The 16,058-nt window shown below is 49.2% G+C and overlaps 1 protein-coding gene across 1 annotated transcript; it reads left to right on the top strand.

Moving 5' to 3' along the window:
• Positions 1 to 407: 407 nt before the first annotated feature.
• On the top strand, positions 408 to 2,296 carry LOC125552279 (IRK-interacting protein). The gene is made up of 2 exons (XM_048715778.2): positions 408 to 855; positions 947 to 2,296. The coding sequence occupies exons 1-2, from the start codon at positions 811 to 813 to the stop codon at positions 2,213 to 2,215; spliced, it is 1,314 nt and encodes a 437-aa protein (XP_048571735.1). The 5' UTR covers positions 408 to 810; the 3' UTR covers positions 2,216 to 2,296.
• Positions 2,297 to 16,058: the final 13,762 nt, after the last annotated feature.

Below are 16,058 nucleotides of genomic sequence, written 5' to 3'. Positions count from 1 at the left end.
GGCATGTTGAAGCGTGCGGGGCGGTCCAGACGGGTCGTGTCGATGTCCAGATTTATGGTGTCCTCCCTCCCCAACCTGCCGTGCCGACCGCTCTTAATGTGCCGCTCCAAAAACTCATGATACGTACGAGCATTTGCGCCCCAGTGATTACGATACGAGTACTCGTATCTTTCTCTTTCTCCTTGCGTTGTACGGTAAGAAAATGTTGTGAGGACGTTTAACCTTGTCTGCTGGCCGGAGGTGAGGACGGACGAGCTAGAGCTAGAGCTCGCGCGGCTGCGGGAGAAGCTGACAGACGTAGCATGGCGACGCAAAACCTTTTACTACTTTTCTGCCTCCAGAACCCAGGGAGCCGAGGGAGGGATGGCTGGCGCGCGTCTCATCACAATGTCACAAATGGAAAATCTGAGCTTCAGAAAGGAAAACAAATGGAGAATCTGAGAGCAGGAGGGGATAAATCGAGAGAGAGGGGGGAGATGGTCCAGACGGAGGCGGGCGGCATTAAACGCACCAACGACCCGAACTGACCGGCATTCATGCCCCGCGTCGTCCTGCCTGCCTGCCTCAGCTCCCCTCCCCGTGAAGTAGACTGCGAAAAAAGACGTCGTCGCACGTACACGTACACGTACAGTACAGACGCAGGCGAGGCAACCAACACCGCACCGCAGCGCGCAGCACTATCGCCCCGCCAGCCGCCCGCACCACCGCGAGGCAAAAGCAGCCACCATCCCTGCGCTAGCGTCCGACCGCCGCAAGTCCCAGCCCAACAAAAGGTCGCTGTCGTTCGTAGACGGAGCTCGATCCGCAGCCATGGTGTCGTCCCCGTCCCCTTCCCCTCCTACCTTCACTTCTGCGGTGAGCTCGCGTTGCTTCTACCTTTTCTCCTTGCGATGTGTGTATGTTGCTTGTGAGCTTGTGAGCTGCAATGCTAAGCTGCAATCGTCAGGTGTCCGAGACCAAGCGGCATGGTGGTGTCCCGACGACGGCCTCGGAGAAGCTGGACCAGAAGTACGCCCACTCCGCGACGCCGCTGCACGGCCACGGCCACGGCGGCGGCGGCGGTGCCAAGAAGACGCCGCGGCGGGGGAGGAGCGAGGGCGGCGCCGCCGACTCGGCCGCGTATGTCGCGGCGGTGTCCTGCTCCGACTGCCGCTTCAAGCAGCGCGCCCTGGCGCCGGCGTCGCCGGGAGCCGTCATCCGCTCGCTGTTCGTGTCCCTCACCCGACGCTCCACTCCGCGCTCCTCGCCGTCTCGCACGTCGGCCTCGGAGGGTGATGGGGGTGAGGGCGAGCAGTGGCGCCTGGCCGCGGCCGACCTCTCGCGGCGGCTCGCCGCGGCCACGCGGACGCGGGACGACGCGGTGGAGGAGACCTCCCGGCTGAAGCAGTCCCTCGCGGAGCTGGAGCTAAAGCTGGCGCGCCTCGAGGCCCGCGTGCTCCCCACGCCGGCCGCCGCCGTCTTCCCCGTCGAGTCCTTCCTCCGCGCCGTCTCCACGGCGCGCGCCACCGTGCGGAACCTCACGCGCGCGCTCTCCACGCACCTGCGCAGCCCCGCGAGCCCCGGCCCCAACCTCGAGAGCTTCCTCAACCGCGCCTTCCACGCGGACTTCGAGCTGGACACCGAGGGCGACGTCCACACGGCGGACCCGGCGGGCCGGTGCGAGGCCAACCTCGCGGCGTACCACGCCGTGGCGGCGCTGACCTGGGAGGAGGTGCTCGTCCACGGGACGAAGCACTACAGCGACGGGCTGAGCCGGTTCTGCGACGCCAAGATGAGCGAGGTGGTGTCCTCCCTCGGGTGGGCGCGCGCGCGGCCCTGGCCGGAGCCGCTGCTGCAGGCCTTCTTCCTGGCGGCCAAGGGCGTGTGGGGGGTGCGCCTGCTGGCGCGGTCCGTGCACCCGCCGCTGCCCGTCGTGCGCGTGGACCGCGGCGCGCGCTTCGACTCGCGGTTCATGGAGGACGCCGCGGCCTCGCGCGCCGGGCGGCTGGAGCCGGCCAGCGTGAAGATGATGGTGGCGCCGGGGTTCCACGTGTACGTCGCCGGCGCCGGCGTGGTCAAGTGCAAGGTCGTGTGCTTCTACAACAACGGCCGCGCCGGCGGCCACATGGGTGGCGGGAGCAGCGGCAACGGCGGCGAGGGGTTGGGCGGTAGCTGTAGCGATATGAATGGTGGTGGTACGGATGCGGTGAAGAGCTGTCAGAGTAGCAGAGTATAGTCAAAAAAAGACACGAGGATGGTTATTTGTGTGGTAAAAACAGGACTTGCATTCAATTGATGTGTGAATATGGGGTGTTAATTCCGCTCTCGAACAGCATTTCTGCGCTCAGCGTGAAGTGAAGTGATCATCTTTGGTTGCGGCACACTTCACCGTCATGGCGGCACGGCAGCCGCGCATGCCCGAGACAAATTCGGAAAATTGGTGATTGGACCTTCCAACGATCTTGACAGGCCATGCGGGTGCTCCTTTCAGCGGAAACGATGCCATGTCACCGGATCCTCGGAGGTGAGGCCAACTCCAATACAAGGACGCATCGTCCGTTTGGATCCGCGCAAACAAAATACACGGGCCAACGTCAACACAAACGGACGGATGTTCGTACTCATTTTTCAACATAAATTGGTTGAGTTTGCGTCTGCGCAGACACCTTCGCCTTGCAAGAGTAATGCTAGAGATACATATATTTACATAGGATTTACAAGGAGATGAATTTTGATTGGAAATTAAGAAGGAGATATATTTACATAAGACACCCCTGAGTTTCTGGGTGGACCCTTTCTCCCTCTTAATCTCCAATCAAAACTCATCTGTTTGTAAATTATATGTAAATCTACGTATCTCTAGCATTACTCTTCCCTTGTCCTTCCTTGGTCCGCCTATCTATGGCACAACAACGTCATTCCCTCCACTCTCTACCAAAACACCCTCGGCCTCCCGCCATGGCCGACGCGCCCAATCCCGCAACTGCTCCCTTCCGGCCCCGTCGTGTCTGCCCATGTCGTGGGCTCGAAGAAGCCAAAGGTGAGCACCCCGGAGGATACGGTCGTCCAGACGGAGAAGAGGGTTGGCCGGAGGAGGAAGGACAAGGTGGAAAAAGAAGCCGCCGCCACAGATGCTCAGGCCCCACCACTGCGGAGAGCGAGGCCCTCGTCACCAAGGCCGTGTAGTAGGCCATCCTCTTGCTGGGGTACCGCGAGCCGTCCCTTCTCGCCGCCGCCGCTATGGCGGCCAACACGAGATCGGCGGCGACCTGCCCGCCCCGGATTCCGAGGTCGCCGCATGTGTCCATAACGCCGATGACATATGGGTTCCTCCCAAACATGACTCGGCCGCATCCCGCTTCTCCACGTCGTCACGGGACGGCTCGCCGAAAATTGGTGACTACGTGTCGGTCGTCCCCGTGGTGCCCCCTATTGATCTCAACGCCATACTTGTCACCAGCGAGTCCGCCAGAACGCAAAGGAAGCACCTGGGGTGGTTTCCCCGACAAATTTACCCGATGCCCGCAACTTGTTGACGAAACGCCCACCCCGGCGTCGGCCAATCTGAGGTGCTACGAGGAAGTCTTGGAGGAGATGATCAATGAGGTTGGTCAAGGTTATAACGACGACGAGACTAAAGATGCCGCCGGCAAAGATCACGACCAAGGTACCCAAGGCCAAGACAATCACGAGCAATACAATGATGGCCAAGACACCGATGGCGAAGATGGTGGACATCGACGGAGAGCCATTTGTCGGTGTCAAAACCGGCGGATCTCGGGTAGGGGGTCCCGAACTGTGCGTCTAAGACGGATGGTAACAGGAGGCGGGGAACACAATGTTTACCCAGGTTCAGGCCCTCTCGATGGAGGTAATACCCTACTTCCTGCTTGATTGATCTTGATGATATGAGTATTACAAGAGTTGATCTACCACGAGATCGTAGAGGCTAAACCCTAGAAGCTAGCATATGATTATGATTGTTGTCGTCCTACGGACTAAACCCTCCGGTTTATATAGACACCAGAGGGGGCTAGGGTTACACAGAGTCGGTTACAAGGGAGGAGATCTACATATCCGAATTGCCAAGTTTGCCTTCCACGCAAAGGAGAGTCCCACCCGAACACGGGACGAAGTCTTCAATCTTGTATCTTCATAGTCCAACAGTCCGGCCAAAGGATATAGTTCGGATGTCCGGGGACCCCCTAATCCAGGACTCCCTCAGTAGCCCCTGAACCAGGCTTCAATGACGATGAGTCCGGCACGCAGATTGTCTTCGTCATTGCAAGGCGGGTTCTTCTTCAAATTCCTAATACTTGTCGAGTAGTGTTCGGCTTCCCATGAATGTTGCACTCCTTGGCTTCTGCACCTAATAATGGCTATCCTCCACGTGTTGAGTGAATGCGAGAAGTCAGGGCATTTTTACACTTTCCACCCTAACCATGTGAGTAAACCGTCTATTTAAAGAGACGGGGATCCTCAGATCCAGATCACACCATCCTCCCACAGCGGGTATCCATCGGAGTGCGCCAGGAAAAGTCCATCCCATCATGGTCGGCCATCGTAGCTCCTCCTCTCGATCCCGTAGCCCTAAGCCAAGCCATTGGAAGAAGTGTTCCGTCCCCCACAGCCAATTAGTAGAGTTACGGACCCAGGGGTTTCTCCCTCTAGCGTATATGGTCCCTGTTCGAGCCGGACTAGCCACTTACAACGACGGGGAGCAAGCGGAGAGCTTTCCCAACCCATCCATGGGGAAGCGGGTATGCCTTGTCCCTTACTTATTAAGGGGGCTTGGATTTCCAATCCATCCGTTCCTCCGCGGGCTCCTGGAGTTCTACGGCCTCCAGCTGCATAACTTTACTCCCGCCTCCATATTACACATCGCTGGCTACGTCGCCCTTTCCGAGCTGTTTTTGGGCTGCGAAGCTCATTTCGAGCTATGGAAGAGGCTATTCTGCCTCGTACCCCGTACACAGGAGGGGTCAATATATCAAGTGGGCGGAGCCGAGATATGGCGCATCGCCGGGACCGGATACCTCTCCAGTACTCCGAAGAAGACATCCGAAGACTGGCCTTCGGAGTGGTTTTATATGGAGGACGTCCCCCTTCCGGACCCTATTCGGATGGGCCTTCTTGAGTTCAATAACGCCCCTTTGAAGAAACGCCGCAGCTGGCGCCCTCGGAGCCCCCAGGAGGAAGATCACAGAGAGGTCCTTTACCTGATGGGCCGGATTAAAACGCTGGCCAAATCAGGATTGACAATAATTAAGGTTATGTCAATATGTATAATGCGGGGGGGGGGGGGGTGCAGCCACCTCAATATCGGGGACAATCCATGTGGCACTTTAATGGAGAAGACGATGCCACCCGCTGCGGTCGTAAGGGACCGGACTCCATCCCTGCTCTAGCGAAAATACTGTCCGATTTATATAAAGGAGAGGAAGAGGAGTTCATCCGCATTAAGCCACGGGATGGATTCTCCATGTACAACCCCCCAAATTGGGTGAGCTGCTACTTTCTACTCCAGACCTTCCCGCATTATTCGTCATAAGTATTTACCTTGCTATTTCATAGTAGGAACTGCGAAAAGCTGTGAGGGAGGTCCACAGCCCGTCTCCACAACCAGAGGACCCTGACCGGGGCCTCGATCCCGGACTCGAAGAAGATCTGGACACATTTGTGGAGCTCATCGACATGACGTTCTATCAGTTAAGCTGCAACGGTGCCTTGGTGGCCATCATAGCCGATTATCCTGGACTGCTCCCAGCATCGCATGTAAGTAAAGCCAGAGTCCCAACTTTCGAGAAGGATCCCTTTTTTCGCACTTCACCTACCGCACACATATGGTGTCTTACAGGGAAGGCCCTCGGGACGCCATGCCGAACCCGCAGTGACTCACCAACAAGGGGCACCGAAACCGGGTAGGCTTAAAAGGAAGGCGGTCAGGACTGAGACGCCGTCATAGAGGTATGAAAAGGAACCCCGCTCCGTGGTTGTCGTCTTTTAAAATATAATAACGTCCATGATTCCTGGCAGGAAAAACGCTCGCCGGACCATATCCGGAGAGCCTGCTGGCCAAGCCTCCACCAGCCGGGTTCCAGAGTCGGACTTAGAGGTAGACGCTAACGTGGGGCCAACACCGGATGTTCCTCCTACAGAGGATGCGGATAGGCTGTCCGCTATGAATTACAAAGTGGAGAGTGCCATGAATCACAAGCGTCGTCGGGCCGTACTCCGCGACGCTTGTTTCTCTCAAGAGGCGTTCGATGCCTTCAACTCAGGAGACGCGTACATCCGAGCTGCTCAAAATGGTCTTGCCCGAGCCACGGACCAGTATGTAAAGGATATACGGGTAAGAAAATCTAGTGATTATGTATATGAGTAGCCCCTGAGACTTGAAACAGTTGGCACAACTGATTTAAGGATCATTGTTTGCGTAGGTTCTTACGGAGAAGAATACCCAGTTGTCTCAAGAGCTGGAGGAGTGCAAAGCCTAGCTACGGGCCGCAGTTGCCGCAATGAAGGAGTTCGAGAAGGCCCCATCTGGTAACACTTGTTTCTATCTAAAAGAATGACATGTACCAGTTAGTATTCGGCATGCATGCAAATCTAACAATAGATTCTACAGATGATCCCGGAGTGAATCCAGAGGTCGTGCGAGGGTATGAGAAACATGCTCAACGACAGCTAAAAGCTGGCGAGCGCGTGCTTACGCAGGTTAGGTGGGAGAAAAACGATCTCCAAGATGCCAATACCCGATTGGGCCTTGAACTGAAAGATGTTCGGGCCCAGCTTGCTGACTCCGTAAAGGAGAATAAGAGGCTTCGACGCGGCATTTTTAGTAAGTGCTTGAACGAACTTTTATAGAGTTCAGCGAAGAAACCGGCTAACAAAGTTATATCCGTAGGTATGCTGACGGGTCATCCCGCAGAGGAGATGCCCGGGTCTGCGGTGATCTTCTGCCAGAGCTCTCACAACTGCACGAGCAAGTTTGGCAGGTGATGCAGGGCATTGCCCAAGCCTTGTGGCCATCTGCCTCCCTGCCAGGAGGCATGGGGGAGCTTGTAGAGATGCTCAAGGGAGCGCGGCGGCGCTTTCGATTATGGAAGATATCAGCCTGCCAACAAGGTGCAAGGGAAGCCTGGGCCATGGTGAAGACGCGATATACCAAGGCTGACCCGAACCACATGGCCGAGGTCGAACCTGTGGGGTTCGATGGGAAAGAGATCCCCGTCAGTTTGGTGTATGACCAGGTGAAATTAGCCACAAAGTATTCCCAACAGGATTGTAGGCTAGACACCTTGTTGGATGGTATAGAAGAAGAATTTAGTCAGTCTAAGTGACTGTGTACTTCAAGTGACATATATTGTCCCTAGCCGGATTGTAAATCATTTGTCATGGCGGGCCTTTTCGCTTCGACCTCCGGGCCCGACAGTCCGGAGTGTATCCGAATACCTGCTCAGTTATGTAAAAACCGGGGTATGCGTGGAAACCAGGCGTAGGGGTCATAAGTGCTTGAACAGACAAGTACCCAACTAGCTATGTTATATTACATGGATAGTAAGAAACATCTTCCAGGAAGAATAGTTCCGTTAAGGGTTCATTTCCCTAGGTACGCATGCATTAATGTGCATGTCCGAACTGCGAAAAGAGACACGTGATATAAACATCTAGGGGCATGTATTACAATAAATAAAAGTCATATTTTGTTCACCGACCGAATATTCCCTTAAGAACGCTAGCTTTCAGCTTCACCCAGTCTGAGGTACACATCCGGCTGACCCGGCAGTAACAATCGCAGAGGTGCTCCCCTTATGCCCTAGCCGAATTCGGGAACGTAGGGCATAAACACAAGAGCCAGGCAACCCAGCTTGGCCAAAACTTAAGCCATATCGATGCATATAATGGTGAAGAAAAGGTACATGTGGAAAAGTAACACATGTGCGGGGGGCATAGAGCCCGGAACATAGTTATATTAAGCTTCTGTATAAGAAGCCCCCAGGTATAATGAGCACACCTAGCGTGTCAAGATTGTGTAGTCAAGACACATTTTAACCTTTTAAGGCCGTGAAGAAAAAGGGAAGAAGAAAGAAAGAAAAGACAGATAACGGATATATAAAAAATTGACGGAGGTAAGGAGACGAACATAGAGTCCGACACTAGGCGTAGAACCTTCGGAGTCTGGCTGCGTTCCATGGGTTTGGCTCGAGTCGATTGTCCGATGTATCCCGCAGACGGTACGCTCCACCGATCAGAACTTTGTCAATAACGAAGGGACTTTCCCATTTGGGCTTGGGCTTGTTCTTTTACTTCTCCGGTAGGCGTAGAACGAGTTCGCCAACATTATAAGTTTTGTCCCGTACTTCTCTGCTTTGATACCGCCGAGCCTGTTGCTGATAGAATGCGGAGTGGGCTTTTGCCATGTCAAGCTCCTCCTCCAGGGCGTCCAAACTGTCCTGCCGGTCAAGCTCGGCTTCTTTCTCTTTGTACATGCGCACTTGAGGTGAGTCATGAATGATGTCGCAGGGCAGTACCGCCTCTGCGCCGTACACCATAAAGAACGGTGTGTATCCGGTAGTGCGATTCGGCGTGGTCCGCAGCCCCCATAGTATGGAGTCAAGTGATGTCTACTACACAACCTTCTTCTTATAGACTTTGTTGGGCCTCCAAGTGCAGAGGTTTGTAGGACAGTTTGGATGCACCGGTGAAGTTTGCACCAACTCTCAATGTGAGAAAGGGCAATGCACGGTACCGAAGAGGCTAGCAAGGATGGAAGGGTGAGAGTGCGTATAATCCATGGACTCAACATTAGTCATAAAGAACTCACATACTTATTGCAAAAATGTACAACTCATCAAAAACCTCGGTACTACGCGCATGCTCCTAGGGGGATAGATTGGTAGGAAAAGACCGTAGCTCGTCCCCGACTGCCACTCATAAGGAAGACAATCAAATAACACCTCATGTTTCAAATTTGTTACATAACGTTTACCATACGTGCATGCTACGGGACTTGAAAACTTCAACACAATCACTTCTCAAATTCACAACTACTCAACTAGCACGACTTTGATATTATTACCTCCATATCTCAAAACAATCATCAAGCATCAAACTTCTCTTAGTATTCAATGCACTCATAAGAAAATTTTACTAATCTTGAATACCTAGCATTTTAGGATTTTAAGCAAATTACCATGCTATTTAAGACTCTCAAAATAATATAATTGAAGCATGAGAGTTCATCTATTTCTTCAAAATAAAACTACCACCATGCTCTAAAATATATAAGTGAAGCACTAGAGCAAATGACAAACTACTCTGAAAGATATAAGTGAAGATCAATGAGTAGTCGAATAATTATGCAACTATGTGAAGATTCTCTAACATTTAATAATTTCAGATCTTGGTATTCTATTCAAACAGCAAGCAAAGCAAAATAAAATGACATTCTAAGAATGGCAAACATCATGTGAAGAAGCAAAAACTTAGGATTAACCGAAACTAACCGATAGTTGTTGAAGAAGAAAGGTGGGATGCCAACCGGGGCATCCCCAAGCTTAGACGCTTGAGACCTCTTGGAATATTATATTGGGATGCCTTGGGCATCCCCAAGCTTGAGCTTTTGTGTCTCCTTAATTCCTTTCATATCACGGTCTCCCTAAATCTCAAAAGCTTCATCCACACAAAACTCAACAAGGACTCGTGAGATAAGTTAGTATAAACCATTGCAAAAACCTTATCATACTCTACTGTAGAAAATAACTAAAATTATTATTCAATATTGCATACTAAATGTCTCTGCATATTTAATAGTGCTATCCTCAAATAGAATCATTAAAGAAGCAAACATATGCAAACAATGCAAACATAACAGCAATCTGCCTAAACATGACAGTCTGTAAAGATTGCAGCAACATCCATACTTCCCTAGATCCAAAAAATATGAAAGAAAATTCCCACTGTAGTAAATTTATCAGAGCTTAATATGAAAAAGGTTTCAATATTTTATCACATTCTGACTTTTCTAGGAATTATTGCAACAGCGGTAAACTTTCTGTTTTCAGACAGCAACATGTGGACTTCTAAAATAGGCATAGTAAAGGCTATCAATGCCACTTTTATTGAAATAAAAGATGCAAAACATTGTTCTAAATAACAGTAAGCAAATCTTAAAAAAATAAATTGACGCTCCAAGCAAAACACATATCATGTGGTGAATAAAAATATAGCTCCAAGTAAAGTTACCGATGAACGAAGACGAAAGAGGGGATGCCTTCCGGGGCATCCCCAAGCTTAGGCTCTTGGCTATACTTGAATATTACCTTGGGGTGCCTTGGGAATCCCCAAGCTTAGGCTCTTTCCACTCCTTATTCCATAGTCCATCGAATCTTCACCCAAAACTTGAAAACTTCACAACACAAAACTTAACAGAAAACTTGTAAGCTCCGTTAGTATAAGAAAATAAATCACCACTTCAAGGTACTGTAATGAACTCATTATTTATTTATATTGGTGTTAAACCTACCGTATTCCAACTTCTCTATGGTTTATAAACTCTTTTACTAGCCATAGATTCATTAAAATAAGCAAACAACACATGAGAAACAGAATCTGTCAAAAACAGAACATTCTGTAGTAATCTGGATCAAACGTATACTTATGGAACTCATAAAATTCTTAAATAAATTGCTGGACGTGAGGAATTTATCTATTAATCATCTTCAAAAAGAATTAACTCAATATCACTCTCCAATAAAAACTGGCAGCAATTTTCGTGAGCGCTAAAGTTTCTGTTTTTTACAGCATGATCAACAAGACTCTCCCCAAGTCTTCCCAAAGGTTCTACTTGGCACAAAGACTAATTAAAAGCATAAAAACACATCTAAACAGAGGCTAGATGAATTATTTATTACTAAACAGGAACAAAAAGCAAGGAATAAAAATAAAGGTGGGTTGCCTCCCAACAAGCGCTATCGTTTAACGCCCCTAGCTAGGCATGATGATTTCAATGATGCTCTCATAAAAGATAAGAATTGTAACATAAAGAGAGCATCATGAAGAATATGACTAGCACATTTAAGTCTAACATACTTCTATGCATAGCGATTTTGTGAGCAAACAACTTATGGGAACAATAATCAACTAGCATAGGAGGGCAAAATAAGCATAACTTCGAAACTTTAAGCACATAGAGAGGAAACTTGATATTATTGCAATTCCTACAAGCATATATTCCTCCCTCATAATAATTTTCAGTAGCATCATGAATGAATTCAACAATATAACCATCACTTAAAGCATTCTTTTCATGATCTACAAGCATAGAAAATTTACTATTCTCCACATAAGCAAAATTCTTCTCATGAATAATAGTGGGAGCAAACTCAACAAAATAACTATCATGTGATTGAAAATTAAGATCAAGATGACAAGGTTCATTGTTATTATTATTCTTTAAAGCATATGTGTCATCACAATAATCATCATAGATAGGAGGCATGCTTTCATCATAATAAAATTGCTCATCAAAACTTGGTGGACAAAAAATATCATCTTCATCAAACATAGCTTCCCCAAGCTTGTGGCTTTGCATATCATTAGCATCATAGATATTCAAGGAATTCGTACTAACAACATTGCAATCATGCTCATCATTCAAATATTTAGTGCCAAACATTTTATAGATTTCTTCTTCTAGCACTTGGGCACAATTATCCTTTCCATCATACTCATGAAAGATATTAAAAAGGTGAAGCGTATGAGACAAACTCAATTCCATTTTTTTTATAGTTTTCTTCTATAAACTAAACTAGTGATAAAACAAGAAACTAAAAGACTCGATTGCAAGATCTAAAGATATACCTTCAAGCGCTAACCTCCCCAGCAACGACGCCAGAAAAGAGCTTAGTTGACGGGGTGTTAGTGCCGCTTTCCTCGCCTCCCCAGCAACGGCGCCAGAAAAGAGCTTGATGTCTACTACACAACCTTCTTCTTGTAGACTTTGTTGGGCCTCCAAGTGCAGAGGTTTGTAGGACAGTAGCAAATTTCCCTCAAGTGGATGACCTAAGTTTTATCAATCCATAGGAGGCGTAGGATGAAGATGGTCTCTCTCAAGCAACCCTGCAACCAAATAACAAAGAGTCTCTTGTGTCCCCAACACACCCAATACAATGGTAAATTGTATAGGTGCACTAGTTCGGCAAAGAGATGGTGATACAAGTGGTATATGGATAGTAGATAGAGGTTTTTGTAATCTGAAAATATAAGAACAGCAAGGTAACTAATGATAAAAGTGAGCATAAACGGTATTGCAATGATAGGAAACAAGGCCTAGGGTTCATACTTTCGCTAGTGTAAGTTCCCTCAACAATAATAACATAATTGGATCTCATAACTATCCCTCAACATGCAATAAAGAGTCACTCCAAAGTCACTAATAGCGGAGAACGAATGAAGAGATTATGGTAGGGTACGAAACCACCTCAAAGTTATTCTTTCCAATCAATCCATTGGGCTATTCCTATAAGTGTCACAAACAGCCGTAAAGTTCGTACAAGAATAACACCTTAAGACACAAATCAACCAAAACCCTAATGTCACCTAGATACTCCAATGTCACCTCAAGTATCCCTGGGCATGATTATACGATATGCATCACACAATCTCAGATTGATCTATTCAACCAACACGTAGAACCTCAAAGAGTGCCCCAAAGTTTCTACCAGAGAATCACAACGAAAACGTGTGCCAACCCCTATGCATAGGTTCATGGGTGGAACCCGCAAGTTGATCACCAAAACATACATCAAGTGAATCACGTGGTATCCCATTGTCACCATAGATACGCATGGCAAGACATACATCAAGTGTTCTCAAATCTTTAAAGACTCAATCCGATAAGATAACTTCAAAGGGGAAACTCAATTCATTACAAGAGAGTAGAGGGGGGAAGAAACATCATAGGATCCAACTATAATAGCAAAGCTCACGATACATCAAGATCGTATCACCTCAAGAACACGAGAGAGACAGAGATCAAACACATAGCTACTGGTACATACCCTCAGCCCCGAGGGAGAACTACTCCCTCTTCATCATAGAGAGCACCGGGATGATGAAGATGGCCACCGGAGAGGGATTGCCCCCTCTGGCAGGGTGCCGGAACGGGTCTAGATTGGCTTTCGGTGGCTACGGAGACTTCTGGCGGCGGAACTCCCGATCTATTGTGCTCCCCGGTAGTTTTAGGGTATATGGAGATATATAGGCGGAATAAATACGTCAGGGGAGCCACGAGGGGCCCACGAGGGTGGAGGGCGCGCCTAGGGGGGTGGGCGCCCCCCTACCTCGTGGCCTCCTTGGAGCTTCCCGTATGTGCACTTCAAGTCTTCTGGGCTTCTTTCCTTCCAAAAATGGGTTCTGTGAAGTTTCAGGTCAATTGGACTCCGTTTGGTTTTCCTTTTCTTCGAAACCCTAAAACAAGGTAAAAACAGAAACTGGCACTGGGCTCTGGGTTAATAGGTTAGTCCCAAAAATGATATAAAAGTGTATAATAAAGCCCATAAACATCCAAAACAGTAGATAATATAGCATGGAGCAATCAAAAATTATAGATACGTTGGAGACATATCATCAAGCTCCTCCACCCAGTGCGTATCTGATTCCTTCAAGGATCGCACTAATCTGGGTTTAATGCCGCTCATGATAAGACCATTTTCTCGCTCGACTTGACCGTTAGTTTCAGAGGCATAATCGAGCTTAATTCCCATGTTGCTGCACCAAGTTTTTACATCGTCGGCTGTAAAGTTCGAGCCGTTATCGGTGATGATGCTGTGGGGGATGCCGTAATGGTTTACAACCCCGAATATGAAGTCTATCACTGGTCCGGACTCGGCCATTTTAACTGGTTTGGCTTTTATCCATTTGGTGAATTTATCCACCATGACCAATCAGTATTTTTTCTTATGGCTTCCCCCTTTAAGGGGTCCGACCATATCAAGCCCCCAGACCGCAAAGGGCCAAGTAATGGGGATTGTTTGGAGAGCGGTAGGTGGCATATGGCTTTGGTTTGCAAAAAGCTGGCACCGACGCAACGTTGAACGAGGTCCTATGTATCTGCTCGGGCCGTCGGCCAGTAAAAACATGTACGAAAGGCCTTGCTTACAAGGGCCCGAGCTGCGGCGTGGTGGCCGCCAAGTCCAGCTGAATTTCTACCAAAAGTTGTCGTCCTTCCTCTTCGGAGATGCACCTTTGAAGTACTCCGGTAGCGCTTTTCTTATAAAGCTCTCCCTCGTGGACCTTGTAGGCTTTAGACCGCCGCACAATGCAACGTGCCTCGTTTGGGTCATCAAGGAGTTCTTGCCTAGTTAGGTAAGCCAAGAAGGGTTTTGTCCACAGGGCGATGACAGCCATAATCATGTGGACCGAAGGTGTTATTTCGGTGGCAGAGCCTCCGATTACATCAGAGTGTTCGGGGTCTGGTGTTGTGGCCGGATCCGGACTGTTTTTGCCGGTCTCCCCTTCCCACACCACGGATGGCTTAAACAGCCTTTCCAAGAAGATATTAGGTGGGACAGGGTCGCGCTTAGCGCCGATGCGGGTGAGGATATCCGTCGCTTGATTGTTTTCTCGGACCACATGGTGGAATTCGAGGCCCTCGAACCAAGCTGACATTTTGAGCACGACGTTGTGGTAAGCCGCCATTTTTGGGTCCTTGGCGTCAAAGTCCCCATTTATTTGAGATATTGTGAGGTTCGAATCCCCCCGCACCTCTAGGTGTTGGATGCCCATGGAGACTGCCATCCAGAGACCATGCAACAAGGCCTCATATTCTGCTGCATTGTTGGAGTCTGTGTATAATATTTGGAGTACGTATTGGACTGTATCTCCGGTGGGGGATGTCAGGACGACGCCTGCCCCCAGACCAGCCAGCATCTTAGAGCCGTCAAAGTGCATGATCCAATTGGAGTACGCACCGTACTCTTTAGGGAGTTCGGCTTCCGTCCATTCGACGATGAAATCAGCCAATACTTGCGACTTAATGGCTCATCGTGGTTTATATGTCATGTCGAATGGGAGGAGCTCGATAGCCCATTTAGCAAGCCGGCCCGTGGCATCGCGGTTATTTATTATGTCGTTGAGTGGTACTTCGGAGGCCACCATAATTGAACACTCTTGAAAGTAGTGTCATAGTTTCCGGGATGCCATGAAGACCGCGTATGCTATCTTTTGATAATGTGGGTACCGTGATTTGCATGGAGTGAGGACGGTGGATACGTAGTATACCGGCTTTTGAAGCGGGAACTTATGTCCGTCCGTCTCTCATTCGACGACGAGCACTGCGCTTACAACTTGGTGTGTTGCCGCTATATATAACAGCATTGGTTCGCCGACATTTGGCGCGGCCAAGATTGGGTTGGTGGCCAATACGGATTTTATTTCTTCCAATCCGGCCGTGGCCGCATCCGTCCACTCGAAGTGTTCGGTGCGTCGAAGAAGGCGATAAAGAGGTAGTTCCTTTTCTCCTAATCGGGAGATAAAGCGGCTTAAGGCAGCCACGCACCGAGTTAACTTCTAGATTTGCTTGAGGTCTGTTGGGATAGCCAACTGTGACAAAGCTCGGATTTTAGCCGGATTTGCTCAATTCCTCTATTGGAGACGATGAAGCCCAAGAGCTTTCCGCGGGCACGCCGAAAACGCATTTTTCTGGATTGAGCTTGATGTCATATGTTCGGAGATTGTCAAACGTGAGCCTGAAGTCGTCTATTAAGGATTGGACGTGTCTTGTTTTAATGACCACATCGTCTACATATGCCTCCACTATTTTGCCAATTTGTGTTTCCAAGCATGTCTGAATGATGCGTTGATAGGTTGCACCAGTGTTTTTGAGCCCGAAAGGCATGGTGTTAAAACAAAAGGGGCCGTATGGAGTGATGAATGCCGTTGCGGCTTGATCGGGCTCCGCCATCTTAATTTGATGGTATCCAGAGTATGCGTCGAGGAAGCACAATGAGTCGTGTCCTGCGGTAGTATCGATAATTTGATCGATGCGGGGGAGGGGGAAGGGATCCTTGGGGCAA

Source organism: Triticum urartu, chromosome 4A (genome assembly GCF_056163025.1).
Source record: "Triticum urartu cultivar PI428250 chromosome 4A, HENAU_Tu73, whole genome shotgun sequence".
In the NCBI taxonomy this organism is placed as follows: domain Eukaryota; kingdom Viridiplantae; phylum Streptophyta; class Magnoliopsida; order Poales; family Poaceae; genus Triticum; species Triticum urartu.
This window is presented reverse-complemented; position numbering and strand designations above follow the sequence as displayed.